Raw genomic sequence first — 18,540 nt, 5'->3', positions numbered from 1 at the left:
TCCCTCCGCCCTCCCCCGCCTCGCTCCTCACGTCCCAATCGCGGCTTGAGCTTAGAAGTGCCCGCCCCTCCACCCTTTTCTTTGCTTGCTCATTGGCTGAAGTCTCAAGGACGCGTCCCGAGAGCGGGTGGCAGCCATTGGTGGGATGAGCAATCCGAGTTCCCGGATGAGGGAACATTCTGCAGTATAAAGGGAGCAGGGAAGGCGGGAGACAGCGCAGTTTGAATCGCGGTGCGACGAAGGAGTAGGTGGTGGGATCTCACCGTGGGTCCGATTAGCCTTTTCTCTGCCTTGCTTGCTTGAGCTTCAGCAGAATTCGAAATGGTAAACTTCGCAGAGACGCTCGATGACTTCGCGGGTTTTTGCCGGCGGGAGAAAAACCCGTTACACGGGGGATGGGGGTGAAGTGGCGACGGTTGGGAACGCGCGGAGACAGGATTTAGAAGAGCGGGGGGAGGTGTTTTGTCGGCTGCTAGCGGAGCAGCCTCGGATCTCGCGGCGGGCGGCGACGGTTGGGTGGCGCGCGCAGCGCCGCTGGGGGCCGGCGGGCGGGCGGAGGCGCGCGGCCGCGGCGAGCGCGCGGCGGGGGGCGGACGGGCGGGGTCGCCCCTGCGGCGCGCCGCGGGCCTGAGACCCCGGCGGGGTGCGGGGACGCGCTCGCGGCGGGACGCGCCGCGGTGGGGGATGGGCGCGCCGCCTTGGTAATTCTATATTCTCCGTTCCTCCTCCGCTCGCGGGCGTGTGCGCGCCGCAGGCTGGCGGTAAGGCTGGAAAGGACTCCGGAAAGGCCAAGACAAAGGCGGTTTCCCGCTCGCAGAGAGCCGGCTTGCAGGTCAGTAGTTGTTCGTGCGGTCTGGGAGTCGTGATGTTTTTCTTTGCATCTCCTTTTTTGTTATTCGTGGCTCTCGATGGGCGTTTCGTCTATGCGTGGGTGATGCGGTGTCGCGACTTGGGCTGCCCATACGATAAATATAGGGGGGAGGAATCACGTGTTTCGATGTCGGGACGCGTTGATGCGCCCGTGCCCCCTTGCTTTGGCGCGCATGTAATTTCCCCATCTCTAGTTCTCCTATTTTTGTGCATTTATGTTTGTGTGTGCTTAAAATTTAAGTTCCCAGTGGGCCGTATTCATCGACACCTGAAATCTAGGACGACCAGTCATGGACGTGTGGGCGCGACTGCCGCTGTGTACAGCGCAGCCATCCTGGAGTACCTCACCGCAGAGGTAAATGGGTGAACGCCTATAATCCGGAGAAGGTTTGGGGGGCGGGGAGACGGCAAGAGGAAAGGAGGAAAGTGATGCAAGAAAACTCCCAGGCCCTGAACCCGGCGAGAGGCCTAAGAGAACGCTAGAGGGAGCTGGTGTTCAACAAGGATCCTACTGAGCTTGAGTTCTCTGCTCTTGGAATTAAAATTGCGTGCCCCTGTATATCTTGCTAGTCAGATAGTGGGGAACGACTCCAGTTGGTAGACAAGCGTTTGTGAGGGTTTTATTCTGTTCTCTGAATCTTGGTCAAAGGAAAGTTGGAAGGGAACTGAGTAGATTCTGCCTTCTAGGTACTTGAACTGGCAGGAAATGCATCAAAAGACTTAAAGGTAAAGCGTATTACCCCTCGTCACTTGCAACTTGCTATTCGTGGAGATGAAGAATTGGATTCGCTCATCAAGGCTACAATTGCTGGTGGTGGTATGTTAACTTCTAAAATTTTTAAAAATTTCTTCAGAGGAAGGAATTCTTTGCTGCTTTAATTTGTTTTTCTAGGAGAGGAAATTTAAGTATATTTTCATTGATGCAAGTATGGTTTTATCATGAAATTTGATTCATATGTATAACTGAATTTTTACTTCATACTTGAGCTGCACGTTTTTAAAGATACTTGAACAGTGTACACTTTTCTTGGTTTCAAATACTGTGATTTTTTAAAAAAAACTTAAGTAGAATTAATTCCTGTCACTCTCCTAGGTGTCATTCCACACATCCACAAATCTCTGATTGGGAAGAAAGGACAACAGAAGACTGTCTAAAGGATGCCTGGATTCCTTGTTATCTCAGGACTCTAAATACTCTAACAGCTGTCCAGTGTTGGTGATTCCAGTGGACTGTATCTCTGTGAAAAACACAATTTTGCCTTTTTGTAATTCTATTTGAGCAAGTTGGAAGTTTAATTAGCTTTCCAACCAACCAAATTTCTGCATTCGAGTCTTAACCATATTTAAGTGTTACTGTGGCTTCAAAGAAGCTATTGATTCTGAAGTAGTGGGTTTTGATTGAGTTGACTGTTTTTAAAAAACTGTTTGGATTTTAATTGTGATGCAGAAGTTATAGTAACAAACATTTGGTTTTGTACAGACATTATTTCCACTCTGGTGGATAAGCTCAATAAAGGTCATATCCCAAACTAGTTGTGTATTAAATTGGCTTGATTGTAATAGGAATTTGTTATGAATATCTAGCAGCAATAACTAAGCACATTTCTTTGTGACTGAACTGTCAAATCTAGATCAACAACGCGAGATAGACCAAGTATATATTTTTAATGTTATATAATAAGCTACTAAAGTTTTAATTTAAAAAGTTGGCAGGAGCTGGAGTGGGACCATTTCAGTTTGTGCATTGACTTTGCTTGCTGTGTGACAGTACTGCACTAGTATGCTGTTAGTGTGGTGGACTTGGGGAGGGAGAGAATAGGTAGGAATGTCCTGTATATCCACATAATGAACTCCGAATTTAAACTCTGAAGCTAATAGTGCTACGTGCTAGGCCCTACTTTGAAGTCTGAAATTGTTAAGCACTCAGTAACATCATTGGGGATATACTATCTCCATTTTATTGAAGAGAAGCAGGGTTTCTTATTTGAAAGTACCGAGTTCTGGTGGTAGTTAGAATTAACAGCTTGGCTCACAGCATTTTGTAAAAATTGTTACCTTGTTGGGTTGAGCAGATCGTTTCCACAGTTTGTCATGTTTTTTTTAAAAAAAACTGCACATAACATTCCCCCCCACCCTCACCGTGAAGACTAACATGACACCATACTTCCAAGTGGTAATATTCCAAATGGGAAGGAAAAGGTGAAATCAAAAGTTTGCTTTTGTTAGGGCAACACTTGAGGGGCTGATTCCTCCCTTGTTTTGGATACACAGGATTAGGGCCGCTCTGCACTACTCGTTGCAAGCTGCAAATTAAACTGCTTTGTACTTACTTGGATAGCCTGACATCTGGGTCAGAAAAAAATGTGCAGCTGAAATAAGGCTGTCATACAAGCCCTAAGAATAGGTTCAAACGACGCTCTTAACGTGTCCCGGAAGTGCTGATACTGGACTGATTGACACCTTGGTCCTCACCTGACCGCATCCTCCCTCGCTTGAGGGGCTCAGAGGCGGGGCCTCCAAGCCCTGGGAATTAAACTGAAAACGAGTGTCCCCCTTCCGCCATCCCGTCCTCATGCCCCCATCTGCGAGGGCCGTGCCCGGAGGTCACAGGGCACGGCGCTTCCAATGCCGGAAATCGGGTCCGGGGCGGAACCCCCCACTCCGCGATGGGCAGCCCGGCTGCCATTGCTCGCCTCGCGGGCAGGTCAGCTTCTAGCCTACCGGCGCCGTGCGCGGACCACCGAGTCAGCTCGGATGCCCGGGCCCAGGAGCTTGGTCCTGGGCCGGGACGGATGCGGCTAGCACCCTAAGGGGCCCGCGGGGGGCGGGGAGGCCGCCGTGAGGAGGCGGAGCTGCGAGGCCCGCCCGTCAGCCCGGGCCGTCGCCGCCGCTGCCGCGGTCCCCTGCGCTCCTCCCAGCCTGCCGCCGCACGCCCCCAGCCGGTCCGCCTGGCCTCCTCCGCGGCGGCGGCTTCCGCCCCTCTTAGCTGCGCTGCGAGAGGAAACGGAAGAAGGAGCAAGCTATGGAGGGTAACAGGGATGAGGCTGAGAAATGTGTCGAGATCGCCCGGGAGGCCCTGAACGCCGGCAACCGCGAGAAGGCCCAGCGCTTCCTGCAGAAAGCCGAGAAGCTCTACCCACTGCCCTCGGCCCGCGGTGAGACCTCAGCGTCCCTTCTCTCCCTGTCCAATCCCCAGACCACCGCGTAGCCCGCCCCTGCCCCCACCTCGGCCCCTCCTGGAAGCCTGCGGAGCCCCGGCCTGCCTGAGCCATCCCCAGCCCCAGGCCGGTAGGGAGCATCTCGACACACCCCCGCCCTGGCCCCGGCCCCGGCTTCGGGCGGGGGCTCGGGGAGAGCTGCCCGAGGCTCCTCTGCACCAGCCTGCCCGCCGGCTCCGCGTTCCGCCGTCCTGGATGTCCAGGTTTCATTATCCCTGGAGGAGACTTGTCTGGTCCCGTCTTACCACAGTGAGGCTTTATTTGTATCTGTGTTGTTTATGTGGCCCCCTTCCTCCCCATTCTCAGTCCCACATAAGGCCTAGGCCCCTATCGAAGTGAGAGGAACGGGGTACTCTAGTGGCTAATCTCAGGTACCATCATTTCTGAGATCTGTAGAAAACTGTTCCTAAAGCAAACATCGAATACCTGAGATGACATTGCTTTTCCCTGGGAGAGAGTTCCTTTAAAAGAGAAGAGCACACATTTGGCAAGAATGGTCAAGAGTCAGTAATGATTGCTGAATAGTATCTGATTTGATAACACCATAATTATCGATGAACCAAATCTCTGAGGAATATGGTACTGGGTTTCCTTTAGTTCAATTCAGCTTATTTATTGTCCTACTCAATAGGCTTCAGAGTAGTAATAGCCAACATTTATTGAGCACTTACAAAGTGCCAATAGTTATGCCTAACATTTTGCATGGATTATTTCATTTATTCCTCAGAACAATTCTGTGTAGAGGTGTGGGATTCATTTGACCAGGTTTACCCACATGGAAACAGGCTTTTTGATGAATGAATGAATGAATTAGCTAATGAATGAAAATATCTTACCCAAGGTCACACAACAATTAGTGGCAAAGTCAGAATAGTAGCTGAACTTTCAGACTTCAAAAAGTCTTTAACCGCTACACTGTTGCCTTGCCGTTCGTTTTTCCAGATTAAGAAGAAAGTTATCGATAGAAGAAAGTTATCGATAGATTCAATTAATTGTAGAAAATTGTTAATGAAAATACTTATTTTGTTGTCTCTTAAGTTTTTTTTCCCCTACGTCGTTGAAGCCCTGTGCTCTTTGCTTTTCTCTCTATCCTTTCCATTACATTGCCTTCTAACACTATACCCGTGAGGACAGGAAAATAAAGTTAAAGAGTTAATAATTTTTAAAATTGTGGTTTAAAAACCCATCAGATTTACGGTCTTAACTATTTTTAAGTGTACAGTCCATTAGTGAAGTATATTGACATTGTTGTGCAGACTCTTAAGAACTTTTTCATCTTACAACACAACTGTGTACTAATTAAACAGCTCCCTATTGCCCCGTCTCCCAAAACCCTGGCAACTACCATTCTACTTTGTGTTTCTGTGAATGTAACTACTTTAGTTACCTCAGATAGGTAGAATCATGCAGTATCTTTTTGTGACTGTCTTACTTCACTTAGCAAAACGTTCTCACGTTTCATTTATGTTGTAACGTGAAGGATTCCTTTTTAAAAGAATACTGAATAGGCTGGGCGCGGTGGTTCACGCCTGTTATCCCAGCACTTTGGAAGGCCGAGGCGGGCGCATCATTTGAGGTCAGGAGTTTGAGACCAGCCTGGCCAACATGATAAAACCCCATCTCTACTAAAAATACAATAAAAGTTAGCCAGGCATGGTGGCGCATGCCTGTAATCCAAGCTACTGGGTATGCTGAGGCAGGAGAATCGCTTGAACCCAGGAGACGGAGGTTGCAGTGAGTCAATATCGCAACACTGCACTCCAGTCTGGGCGACACAGTAAGACTCCGTCTCAGAAAAAAAAAAAAAACAAAAAAACAAAAAAACAAAAAACAATAATATTCCATTGTATATATATACCACATTTTGTTAATCCATTCATCTGTCTATGGACATTTGGGTTCCTTTCACCTCTTGGCTATTATGAATGATGTTGCTATGAACAAGGATATGCAAAGATCCTGCTTTCAATTATTTTGGATACCCAGAAGTGGGATTGTTGGATCATATGGTAATTCTGTTTTTAGTTTTTGAGGAACCACAATGCAGTTTCTGTAGCGACTGCACCATTTTACTTTCCCACGAACAGTATGTAGGGTTTCAGTTTCTCACCATCTTTGCCAACAACTATTTTCTGTTTTTGTTTGTTTTGATAGTACCTATCTTTGGGTGGGAGGTGATATTCATTGTGGCTTTGGATTTGCATTTCTCTGATGATTAGTGATGTTGAGCATCTTTTTATATGCTTTTTGGCTATTTTTATAACATCCCATTTTTGGAGAAATGTCTATTCAAGTCCTTTGCCCATTTTTAAATCACATTACTTGCCTTTTTGCTGTTGAGTTGTAGGAGTTCTTTATTTATTCTGGATATTAATCTCTTATCAGATAACGTGATTTGTAGATATTTTCTATTTATATGTTGCCTTTTCGTCACTTTGTTGATGGTGTTATTTGATACACAGTTTTTAAGTTTGTTGTAGTGCCATTTGTCTATTTTTGCTTTGTTTTTTTTTTTGTGCTTTTGCTGTCATATTCAAGAAATCATTGCCAGGAGTTAATTATTTTTGAATCCTCCCCTACTGTTGAATATGATTTCATTTAGTCATTATCTAGTCCTAGAGGGACAGTTTTAACATTAAGTGAGTAGGCAGTCTAGACAGAATAACTTGGCTTTTGAAGTCTGACTCCACCTACTAGCTTGTAACCTGATTCTTGAGCAGGGTGGAGAACCTCTTTAGCCTTTAGCTTTTTCATCTTTAAAACGGAGACAATGTACTAATCTCATAGTGCTGTTGTGAGGATTAAATGGGTTAATACAGGTAAAGCATTTAACAGTAAGCACTCAATGAATTTTGGTGTCATCCTCATTTTACAAGTGTGAAGCTCTGAGAATTCTTAAAACCCACCCAAACTTACACAATCTATCATGCTTCTGTCATGCAAACAATTTGAATGAATCTCCTAAAAGACATTATAAGATACCAAAGCACAACACAATTTGTTGCTCTTAAAGACTTGAATGTAGGAAAAATTAAGAAATGTGAGGGTGAAAGTTGGTAGTACAAATGTAAGGCAGTATGTGATTACCAGATAAAGTGATAGGGGATAACTGTGTAGTCCAAAAACCGTAGTTCAGATGCAGATGTTGTCTCTGACTCTTTTTTAACCACTGACAGATTACTTAACTTCTGTGAGCCTTCTTTAGTTACATGTAAAGTGAAGATGTCATCACATGATTTATGTGAGCTGAAATAAAGTTATGTGCCAGTACTCACAAAAGTGTATTTTATATAGAACATTCTAGAAGATGTTTATTGGCACAATTTAAGAATTCAGGAGAGAGAAAGATCTAGGACATTTGTGTGAGATCCTGATAAAATATTTCATATAGAAGTTGAAGCTATTGGTTACAATGAGATTTTACAATTTTAGCCCTGAACTTCACTTATACTAGTCCACCACCAAATTCTTATAACTCAGAAAGTTGACTGAATGTTCGTCTGGATGTGCTTAAACTAAGAGAGGCAAAATAAAAGATCACATTTTGATTTCCATTATTCTTACATGATAAGTGGAAAAACATGAGACTAAATTCCTGCTAGATTCCAGGATTTTTGTCCTCTTAAAATTTTATTTATGCCAGGTAAGAAGTCTGATACATAAGACACTTTCAGAAATTGGCAAGAGTTTTTCTTGACAAAAAACTTGATCCCCAAATGGATCTAGGATATTGTTTCTTTCCATGTTTTTAGTTGAGAATATTATTTTACAGTTTACTTATTGCAGTGGACTTCTAAGTGAATTCAGTTGTACAGCTTTCAAATATTATGAGTTTAGGTTTGAAAGTATTGATATATATGAATAGCTACCACATAGAAAATATAAATATTCTAGAAAAATGTCAGTAAACAGAACTCAGTAACTCTGTAGTTTCTGAATAAACTGTACATTTATTGAGTTATTGATACGTTCTGGATTTTCAGAGAGGGATGCAATCTGTTTTAATGCTTTACATTGCAATTTTAATACTTTAGTGTTTCATAATAATTGGAAGATAGTTTGAAATGTAGATTTTTTTTTTAGAGAAAAGCATTTTTATTGTTTTCAGGAACACTGTAGTAATTTGAATCAATTGGTGGCTTATAGCTTCAAAAAAGACCATTCTTCATCTTCTGTAATGAATGGATAAGTATGATAATCCAAATTATATATTGAATAGTATATAACTTGCAGCATCCACCTGCACAATAGCAATTTAAGTAGTCCTTTTTCTTTCTAATTTTTGCTGCATTATTTTAAAATTTATATCTAATAAAAAATTCAAAGTTCTCTTTTTGTCTTACTTAAAATGGTTTAAAAAGTAGCTTTTAAATTTGTCATTATACCTATGGAGTATTATCCAATGTATTCTTTTTAAGATAATTTCATTCTTTTGTGTTTCTGACTTAATTAAAATTTAGTGACAAGTACAAATTATACATTCAAAACAATTATTTCTATAGCACCAACTGAAGTGTTACAGAAATGATTTCCAAATTTCAGCTAGTAGCCAAATTATTTCAGATATTACAGTTGAAGAAAGAATACTGATTCGGGGTTTGAATCTTGATTTAATAATGATGTGACCTTGGGTATATAGCTTCATCTTTCTGAACCTCAATTTCCTCATCTATAAAATGGGGTTTGATTTATTCAACAAATTTTTACTGAATATACATTTTTCTGTCCCAGACAATATTCTAAGAACTGGGGATTCAGTGGATAGTAAGACAAAGTCCTTGTCCTCATGGAGTTTACATTCTAGAGGAAATATGAAGTATATCTGTCTGGTATATGACACAATAATTCCATTTCTGTCATTACCTCTTCCTTTCCTGAGCCTCAGCTTTCTCGTTTATAATCTTCACAGGCTTATTGTGAGGATATTTTATTATCTTAAGTGCTATAAGCATGTCATGTATTATTTCTATAGGAAAAAAAACTTGCATAGTGCCTTGGAGTTGATAGTATGTTTGTCTCTTCTATCATTTGTTAAAGTAATTATTTGAGCGTAAGATAATTGCTTTAAATTAGCAGTAATCTTAATCTGGATTCAACTAACTCATTCCATGCTTTGTTAACATTTAGTTCTTCTGCCTTGCTGACTTCATCTCTTACATTGCCTGTGTATATAGCTGTCTCTCTCCTACATCTAAAATACCTTAGCAGTCAGGAACCATTTTAATCTTAATTATCTTTTTTACTCCCATGATGCCTAACAGTATTTTGCATGTATCTGTGACATCTATGGGCCTGGATTTTCTGGAATGATAGCTGTTTATTTAATTTTACTCTCTTCAATGAAGATAATTTGTTAAATAAATAACTGAATTAAAATATTATAGCTGTAAGGCTTTCTATATTAATACGTTCACAAATGAAGCTTTTCTATAATCAGCCTAAGTGTTCAAAAAAAAATATGTATATATATATATAGGGATTGTCTCTATAGCAAAAATTTGGAAAGCATATAAATGTCCATTAGTGGAAACTGATTAAATTCATTGCATTCATAAACTATGCACCTATTAAAAATGATGGCATGGACCTGTGTTTATTTCTATAAGGTGATATATCTAATGTGTCAACAATTGAATAAAATTAAGCTAAAAACAGGTAGATTATTATATTTTTAATTTAATAATATCTAAAAAGCTAGACAGCTGGCTAACTAGAGTAACCAAAAGGGTATAGTGATTTTGTGCGGGAGGAGGGGAGGGCTGGAAGGGGATTTATAAGTGATTTTTACTTTGTTATTTTATTTATTTATTTTTTTGAGACAGAGTCTTGCTCTGTCGCCCAGGCTGGAGTGCAGTGGCACAATGTCAGCTCACTGCAACCTCTGCCTCCTGGGTTCAAGCGATTCTCCTGCCTCAGCCTCTGAATAGCTGGGACTACAGGCGTGTGTCACGACACCGGCTAATGTTTGTATTTTTAGTAGAGATGGAGTTTCACCATGTTGGCCAGGCTAATCTCAAACTCCTGACTCCTGACCTCAAGTGATCCACCTGCCTCAGCCTGCCAAAGTGCTGGGATTACAGGCGTGAGCCACCACACCTGGCTTGTTATGTTTTTTAATGAGCTGAACATACACATTTGTATAATCATGCAAATAAAAGCTATTTGTATTTTGTGAGAAAGATAAAACATTATTTATTTTTCAAATCATGTGTTCTGATATTCAGTTTAGCTAATGACATACATTATATAGGAGTCCAACAGAAACAGGAATAAAAATAGATCTCAGTTCTTCCTTTTTGGATTATCAACATAAATATTTTAAATTATGTATTAACTTTTTCATTGGTCTTTAATATGGAATATACTAAATTACATGCAGATTATGTTAAAACTCCTAGTAGAGCAGTATGTCTGGAAGGTAAATGCATAAAATAAGATTGGATAATATCTTTCATAAAAGTGAGTGTTGTCTGGTTTATATGTACTATCCCAATTAATGTTCGTAACACTGCACATTATTGTAAAAGAGATCCCATGTGATAGCTAAGACATTTAATAAATCAGAAAGATCCGATGTGTTCTAAATTCTCACGGTAGTTGAACTGAGTCATATTCTTAGTTATCGGTTCCAGTGATTATTAGTACTGACAACCTTGTTGATTCCACTTTTAAGATGATTAAACTAGATTTTGAGGCCCAGAAGTAATATAACTTGTCCACATTTTCACTTGATGGAGCCAAAGGCTGTGTAGTATGACTCATGTATGCACACAGCTACTGTTAGGCAGAAGTCTTATGCGTGAAATTCCAGAAAAAATTTCATTATCATAGTAACTGCCAAAAATCTGTAACAACTATATGATTCTGCTCTAGCAATATCCAAAATTTAGGTGTTAACATGGAAAATGTCCAGAGGAACCATGGGAGAACATGTTTGTGCTAAAAATGAAAGGGGGAACACACAGATAACTTCTAATTAGCATGCATTGGGTCATCGTGGCCACCTTTATTTATTTTATTTCATTTCATTTTAAAAAATTTTTTGAGATGGAGTCTTGCTCTGTTGCCCAGACTGGAGTGCAATGGTGCGATCTTGGCTCACTGCAACCTCTGTCTCCTGGGTTCAAGCAATTCTCCTGCCTCAGCCTCCCAAGTAGCTGGGACTACAGGCATGCACCAGCATGTCCAGGTAATTTTTGTATTTTTAGTGGAGACGGGGTTTCCCCGTGTTGGCCAGGCTGGTCTCAAACTCCTGACCTTAGGTGATCTACCCGCCTCAACCTCCCAAAATGCTGGGATCACAGGCATGAGCTACTGTGCCCGGCTGGTGGCCACTTTTAAATATTAAATATATATAACCACTTCCATATCTGGCTCTACAATTTTTAAAAAGTTTTTTTTTTTCATTTATTAGCCAAAATAGTTACATAAAGAGACACTTCCTCCTCCAGCTGTCTTAAGGTTATGCAGTGGTATAGTTTATATAGGAAAATCATGATAAATGCTTGATTGCTTTTATCAGTTTTCAAGAAAAGGAGACTGTTCTTTTCATTCTCCAAAAAATAGCAAGTTATTATTTTTTAGGTTTTTGGTCAGTGGGAGCCCCTTTATATTAGTACATTTAGTTTTGGAAAATTTTGAAATAATTTCAAACTTACAGAAAAGTTGCAAGAATAATACAAACTTACACAAATACAAAATAATACAAACAATACAAAGAATACTAATTTCCATATACATTTCATTTGCTTTGTATTTGTTAAAGTTTTTACATTTGCTTTATCATGCCCTTCCTCTCTCCCTCCCTGCTACCCTTCTCTCTTTCTCTTTCTCTTTCTACACACACACACCACAGTCTATTTTTTCTGGAACCAATTAACAGTAGTTGTAGACATGATCTCCCATTACCCTAAATAATTAAGTATACATTTTCTAAGACAAGGACACTCTCCTAGATAACCACACAGTAACCATCAAGTTTATGAAATCAATGCTTATACCTTATTCAAATTCTGCCAGTTTTCTCAATTATGCCCCTTATGGCAAAAACACATGTCACATTTATGTGGCCATGAAGTTTTATTCTGTAGATGCCATCTTTTTTTTTCTTGACCTTGGTATTTTTAATGAGTATAGGCCTTTTTTTTTTTCCTTTTTTTTTTTTAAATCTCTGCTCACTGCAACCTCCACCTCGGGTTCAAGCAATTCTCCTGCCTCAGCCTCCCAAGTAGCTGGGATTACAGGCATGCACCACAATGCCCGGCTATTGTTTTTTTTTTTTTTTTTTTTTGTCCTTTTAAGTAGAGACGGGGTTTCGCCATGTTTGCCAGGCTGGTCTCAAACTCCTGACCTCAAGTGATCCGCCTGCCTCAGCCCCCTAAAGTAAAGTACTGGGATTATAGGCGTGAGCCACTGTGCCTGGCCTAGGCCAGTGAGTTTATAGAATTTCCTTCAACTTCTTTTTTTTTTTTTTTTTTAAATAAATAGAGATAGGGTTTCACTGTGTTCTCCAGACTGGTTTTGAACTCCTGGGCTCAAGTGATCCTCCCACCCTTGGCCTCTCAAAGTGCTGGGATTACAGACATGAGCCACCATGCCCAGCCCTTAATTTGGGTTTGACTGATAGTTCATCATATTTGTTTTTCGTGTAATACCATGGAACTGATGTGTATTCCTTTATTATTATTTTTTGAAATGAGTCTCACTTTGTCACCCAGACTGGAGTGTAGTGGCATGATCATGGCTCACTGCAACCTATGTCTCCTGGGCTCAAGTGATTCTTCTACCTTAGCCTCCTGAGTAGCTGGTACTACAGGCATATGCCACCATGCCTGGCTAATTTTTGTGTTTTTTGTAGAGCCAAGGTTTTGCCATGTTGTCCAGGCAGATCTGGAACTCCTGAGCTCAAGTGATTAGCCCCCTTGGCCTCCCAAAGTGCTGGGATTACAGGTGTGAGCTACCATGCCCAGCTGATGTGTATTCTTAGTGTAACATATCAGGAGACACATAATGTTGATTTGGTCCTTACTGGTGAGGTTACTTTGATCACTTTGTTAAAAGTTAGTGATTGCTGTTTTTCCCCACTATGATATTATTCTTTGAGATGGAGTCTCCCTCTGTCACCCAGGCTGGAGTGCATGGCACGATCTCTACTCACTGCAAGCTCCGCCTCCTGGGTTCATGCCATTCTCCTGCCTCAGCCTCCCGAGTAGCTGGGACTACAGGTGTCCGCCACCACACCGGGGTAATTTTTTGTATTTTTTAGTTGAGATGGGGTTTCACCATGTTAGCCAGGATGATCTCAATCTCCTGACCTTGTGATCCACCCGCCTCGGCCTCCCAAAGTTCTGGGATTCCAGGTCTGAGCCACTGTGCCCGGTGGTGTTATTCTTTTCTTCCTTGTATTTAATACATATTTTGTAGGGAAATACTTTGAAACTGTACAAGTCCTGTTACTCAACAAACTTTCACTATCTCTTTGTAGCATCCATTGATTATTCTTTCCTGAATAAATTTCTGATGGTTGCCAAATGTGGTTTTCTAATTCCATAATTCCTTCTACATTTATTAGTTAGCATTCAGCCTCAATTATCTGTTATGGATTCATGGTTTCCTATTTAATCTGTCATTGTCATCATTTATTTTGGTGTTCAGATTTAGTTAGTGGGAGCCCCTTCAGGCTGGCTCCTGTGTCTTTTGGACATCTCCTCATTGTTCTTTGAATTTTTCAATTTCCTAACATGAAACAATTTCAGGTTCACATTTTACTTTCTCTGCCCTAGGAATCAGCTAGTTCTCCAAGAAGTCCTGATTCCTTTTATTGGACAAGGCTATTTAGAAACTAGATATAGATACTAAATGAACTCATAGCTTACAGAGGTGTCATTGCTTCTAGCCCTATCAGTGGACAGTCAGGAAATAAATGTATGTGTGAATGCATGTATGTATATTTATGTATATATGTGTGTTATATGTGTTTGTGGTCTACACATATCTATAGTAATTTAGTCAGTGTTAATTTTAGTATCTGTGATGCACGCACACATATATAGTGTATTCACACACTTCCAATGAACCCTAGAATGCCACAGGATTCATTCTAGCCATCTCCATTTCCATATTTGTGATTCTGTTCTCTGTTACAGAATGAGAAATGTGGCTCCCACTTATTTGCTCATTTTCCCTTTTATGTAAAATTTTGTATGTATTTTAGCATATAAAAGCCCATAGGTCCAGGCCCTCTTGAGCTCAGCCATGATTTTGGTTGTGACTGTCTCTATTTTTTAATTTATTTTATTTTTTGATACAGTCTTCGTCATCCAGGTTGGAGTGCAGTGGCACAATCTTGGCTTACTGCAACCTCTGCCTCTTGGGTTCAAGCAATTCTCCTGTCTCAGCCTCCCAAGTAGCTGGGACTACAGGCGCGTGCCACCACACCTGCTACTTTTTGTATTTTTAGTAGAGACGGGGTTTCACCATGTTGGCCAGGCTTGTCGGAAACTCCTGACCTCAAGTGATCCTTCCGCCTCTGCCTCCCAAAGTTCTGGGATTACAGGCGCGAGCCACTGCACCTGGCCATGACTGTCTCTTGAGTCCCAGTAAGCTTCCTTGGTTCAGGGTTCACAGGGGTTGCCAACCCCAGATGCCAAAAGGAAGAGAAGGGAAAGGAAGAAGCCTAATTTTTCTATTAGAGGAGGGAAAGACAGGGGAAGCCCACCATTTAGAAAATATTCAAACCATATCTACAGTGTTAGAAGATACTGCTATTACATGCTGTATGCTCTCTGTTAACCATCATTTAGTCTTAGTTGTATAAATAACTATACATTTAATGCTTACTACTACCAGTCCTTATGTCAGCATATATGTAATTATTTTGGATTCCTAACACCTGTTTTATAGTGGATTCCCAGAAGGGCCTGTGGGAACTAAGTTCCATTAATTCTACAATGTTGAAAACAGTTCATCTGTGACCTTACTGCTTGAAGTTGATTTGGTGGATACAAACTCTTTGCCTTACATTTTCTTTCCATGTGTATCTGTGTTACTCCATTGTTTTATGCAAGTACTACTGATGAACAAAGTCTGATGATTTATAAGTCATTTTCTCTTTTTGCCTAGATGTTTAGTTAATTTTATTAGAATATGTCTTGGTGTTGGTTATTCTTGGTCAATATTAGGTCTGTGATTTGCCCTTTCATTTAATAGTTTCAGATTTTTTGTTCTTGTATCAGAAAAGTTTATTCTATCTTTTGTTTTTCTTCAGTACTCGTATGTATGTTGGATCTTTATTGTTAATATTTGCTGTTTTCTCTTGAAATTTTTTTGTCTTTTTCACTTTTAAAAAGATTTTTAAAATTTCCCTCTGGTATATTTTCTTTCTCTTAAAGCATTATCTGTTGTATTTATGAGTCTTTGTTTCTTCTAGATTAGTCTTTTTTTAATTGGCTTTTTAAAAATGTCTTATTTTTATTGAGTTTTATCATGTAAGTTTTTGATAGATAATTTCTTCTTTTTTTTTTTTTGAGACAGAGTCTTGCTGTGTTGCCCAGGCTGGAGTGCAGTGGCGCAATCTCAGCTCACTGCAACCTCCACCTCTGGGTTCAAGCAATTCTCCCACCTCAGCCTCCTGAGTAGCTGGGATTACAGGCACCGGCCATCATGCCCAGCTAATTTTTGTGTTTTTATAGAGACAAGATTTCACCATGTTGACCAGGCAGGCTAGTCTTGAATTCCTGACCTCAGGTGATCTACCCGCCTCAGCCTCCCAAAGTGCTGGGATTACAGGTATGATCCGCTGCATCTGGCCAATAATTTTCTGATGTTGTTGTAATTTTGATATATATTGTTCTTTTATATCATGCATTATTTTTTAGTTTTTTCAGCTTGTTTTGAAGTAGTGCAGTGTTCATCTGTTTTGTTAGCAAGTGTTTGTGGTGTGTATTCATTGTCTTCAGAGGTTTAATTTGTATTCATCCTTTTTTTCTTATAATTTTGTATCAGATTTGACTTCTGTCATTTTCTTTTATTCATTTTTATGTGCTGTTAGACTTTCTAAATATGTAGTGATCCTTCTGTTTTTGTGTAATGTTTAAAAATGTCACCTTGCTAAATGAGATCTTCTCATTCCTTTATCCTTCCCTACTTTTATCTGGAGTTTCTCTTTTTGTTTTTGTTTTTTCTTGTTTTCCCTCTCCTCTTCAGTTTGGGTCCTGTTCCCAGCAGTTTCTTCTTGGTACGACTTTATTCTGGAAGAGAGCTTTGGTTGATTATTTTTAAAGGCATGTAGTGACTAGAGTCTTCCATGCCCTTAAAGTTTTATTGTGGACCCTTGCACTTGTGTACTATTGTATATTGTAGTAGGCAAAACTCATTCCTTTTTACATACTTTTCCCAGTTTTGCCTGTTGTGCTATATAGAGAGTATCTGTTGGTTATTTTTATTTTTATTTTTTTTATGTTCTGTGGGCTGGCAAATTCCCCTTTATTATACTCCACTACCTACACAGATCTTGTAGCAGTTGGTGGTTTGTCCCCACCTTCTTATATTTTGGGATTTTGTGCATGAGATTTTCTCTGATTTTATGAGGGAATTTGGAGAGATTTAAAATTTAAGCTGCTGTCAGCCTTTTTTCCAGAATTCTCACAAAAGTTATTATGTTTAAATGTTGTGAACTACTACTTCCCTTAGACCATGCTGGTTTCCATGTGATTGCAGACTAAATACAGACTGTAGTTTAAAAATTGGCCAGACATGTGGCTCACGCCTGTAATCCCAGCACTTTGGGAGGCCAAGGCGGGTGGATCACTTGAAGTCGGGAGTTTGAGACCAACCTAGCCAATATGGTGAAACCCCATCTCTACTAAAAAAAAAAAATTACAAAAATCAGCCGGGTGTGGTGGTGGGTACCTATAGTCCCAGTTACTCAGGAGGGTGAGACAGGAGAATCACTTGAATCCTGGAGATGGAGGTTCCAGTGAGCTGAGATTACACCACTGCACTCCAGCCTGCCTCAGTCTTTAAAAAAAAAAAAAAAAAGACAATTTATGTTATATTTCTCGTTAATAACTGTAGATTGGTACCTAGTTGAATGTGTGTGTGTATATATATATATACACACATATATGTAACATAACATTATGTATAAATATATATACATATATTTATGTTTTATAAATATTTATATATAACGATATATAAAAATAGCTTTATTGAGACATAATTCATATGCCATACACTTCGTTCATTTCAATTATACCATTCAGTGGTTTTTTAGTATTTTAGCAGAGTTGCACAACAATTATGGAAATCAATTTTAGAATATTTCCTCACTTCAAAAAGACACCTCATTACTACTCTTTAGCAGTCACTCCTCATTTATTCCCAGTTCCACCCTCCCCTGAACCCCCAGCTTTGTCAACAATTCATTTACTTTCTGTCCCTGTAAGTTTGCCTGTTCTGTACATTTCATATAAATGGAACCATATAGTATACTATCTTTTGTGACTGGAGTCTTTCACTTAGCATAGTGTTTTCAAGGTCCATTCATGTTGTAGCACATATCAGTACTCTGTTTCTTTTTATTTTTGAAAATATTTCATTGTCTGGATATATCATTATCCATTCATCATTTGATAGACATTTGGTTGTTTCTTTTTGCCATTATGAATAATGTTGCAGTGAACATTTGTGAGTCAGTTTTTGTATAGTATGTTTTCATTTCTCTTGGATATGTACTTAGGAATGGGATTGTTGAGTCAAATGGTAACTGTGTTTAATTTTTTAAAGAACTACTAGATGATTTTTCAAAGGAGCAGCACCATTTTACATTCTCACCAGAAACTTACTAGGGTTCCAATTTCTCCTCATCCTTCTCAACATTTGCCATTGTTCATCTTTTGGATTATAGCCATCCTTGTGGGTGTGAAGTGATACATGTCTTTGTGGTTTTGATTTTTATTTCCCTAATAGCTAATGATGTTGAGCAACTTTTTTTTGTGCTTATTGACCATTTGTTTGTTTGTTTTGGAGAAATGTCTGTTCAGATCCTTCACCCATTTTTTTAACTTGTGTTTTTGATCTTTTTATTATTGAAATGTAAGAAATCTTTTTTTTTTTTTTTTGACACGGAGTCTTGCTCTGTCGCCCTGGCTGGAGTGCAGTGGCCAGATCTCAGCTCACTGCAAGCTCTGCCTCCTGGGTTTACACCATTCTCCTGCCTCAGCCTCCCAAGTAGCTGGGACTACAGGTGCCCACCACCTCGCCCGGCTAGTTTTTTTGTATTTTTTAGTAGAGACGAGGTTTCACCGGGTTAGCCAGGATGGTCTTGATCTCCTGACCTTGTGATTCGCCCGTCTCGGCCTCCCAAAGTGCTGGGATTACAGGCTTGAGCCACCGCACCCGTCCAAGAATTCTTTGTATATTCTGGATACATTTTTTTTTTGAAAATCAG

The 18,540-nt window shown here is 40.2% G+C and overlaps 2 protein-coding genes across 5 annotated transcripts in view; both read left to right on the top strand.

The window, feature by feature from the left end:
• The first annotated feature begins 106 nt into the window (after positions 1-106).
• LOC104668848 (histone H2A.Z) lies at positions 107-2,402 on the top strand. Of its 2 annotated transcripts, XM_010371644.2 has the most exons (5): positions 107-324; positions 755-832; positions 1,112-1,225; positions 1,558-1,687; positions 1,964-2,402. In XM_010371644.2, exons 1-5 carry the CDS (start codon positions 322-324, stop codon positions 2,023-2,025), a joined length of 387 nt encoding a protein of 128 aa, XP_010369946.1. In that variant the 5' UTR covers positions 107-321; the 3' UTR covers positions 2,026-2,402. The 2 variants fall into 2 exon arrangements, with proteins under 2 accessions (XP_010369946.1, XP_010369945.2); XM_010371643.2 differs by having other exon boundaries at positions 135-324; positions 755-1,225.
• A 1,159-nt stretch (positions 2,403-3,561) lies between these two features.
• Positions 3,562-18,540, top strand: part of DNAJB14 (DnaJ heat shock protein family (Hsp40) member B14) — a 51,471-nt gene continuing 36,492 nt past the window's right edge. For 2 of the 3 annotated variants that reach the window (XM_010371640.2, XM_010371641.2), the window contains exon 1: positions 3,566-4,025. In XM_010371640.2, the coding sequence (XP_010369942.1) occupies positions 3,893-4,025 (133 nt within the window). In that variant the 5' untranslated portion in view covers positions 3,566-3,892. Of the gene's footprint in view, positions 4,026-18,540 lie in introns of all 3 variants that reach the window. The other variant, XM_030914891.1, reaches the window with a different exon arrangement.

Source organism: Rhinopithecus roxellana, chromosome 2 (assembly GCF_007565055.1).
Source record: "Rhinopithecus roxellana isolate Shanxi Qingling chromosome 2, ASM756505v1, whole genome shotgun sequence".
Taxonomy (NCBI): Eukaryota; Metazoa; Chordata; class Mammalia; order Primates; family Cercopithecidae; genus Rhinopithecus; species Rhinopithecus roxellana.
Note: the sequence above shows the minus strand (reverse complement) of the source record. Positions and strands in the feature narration are given on the sequence as shown.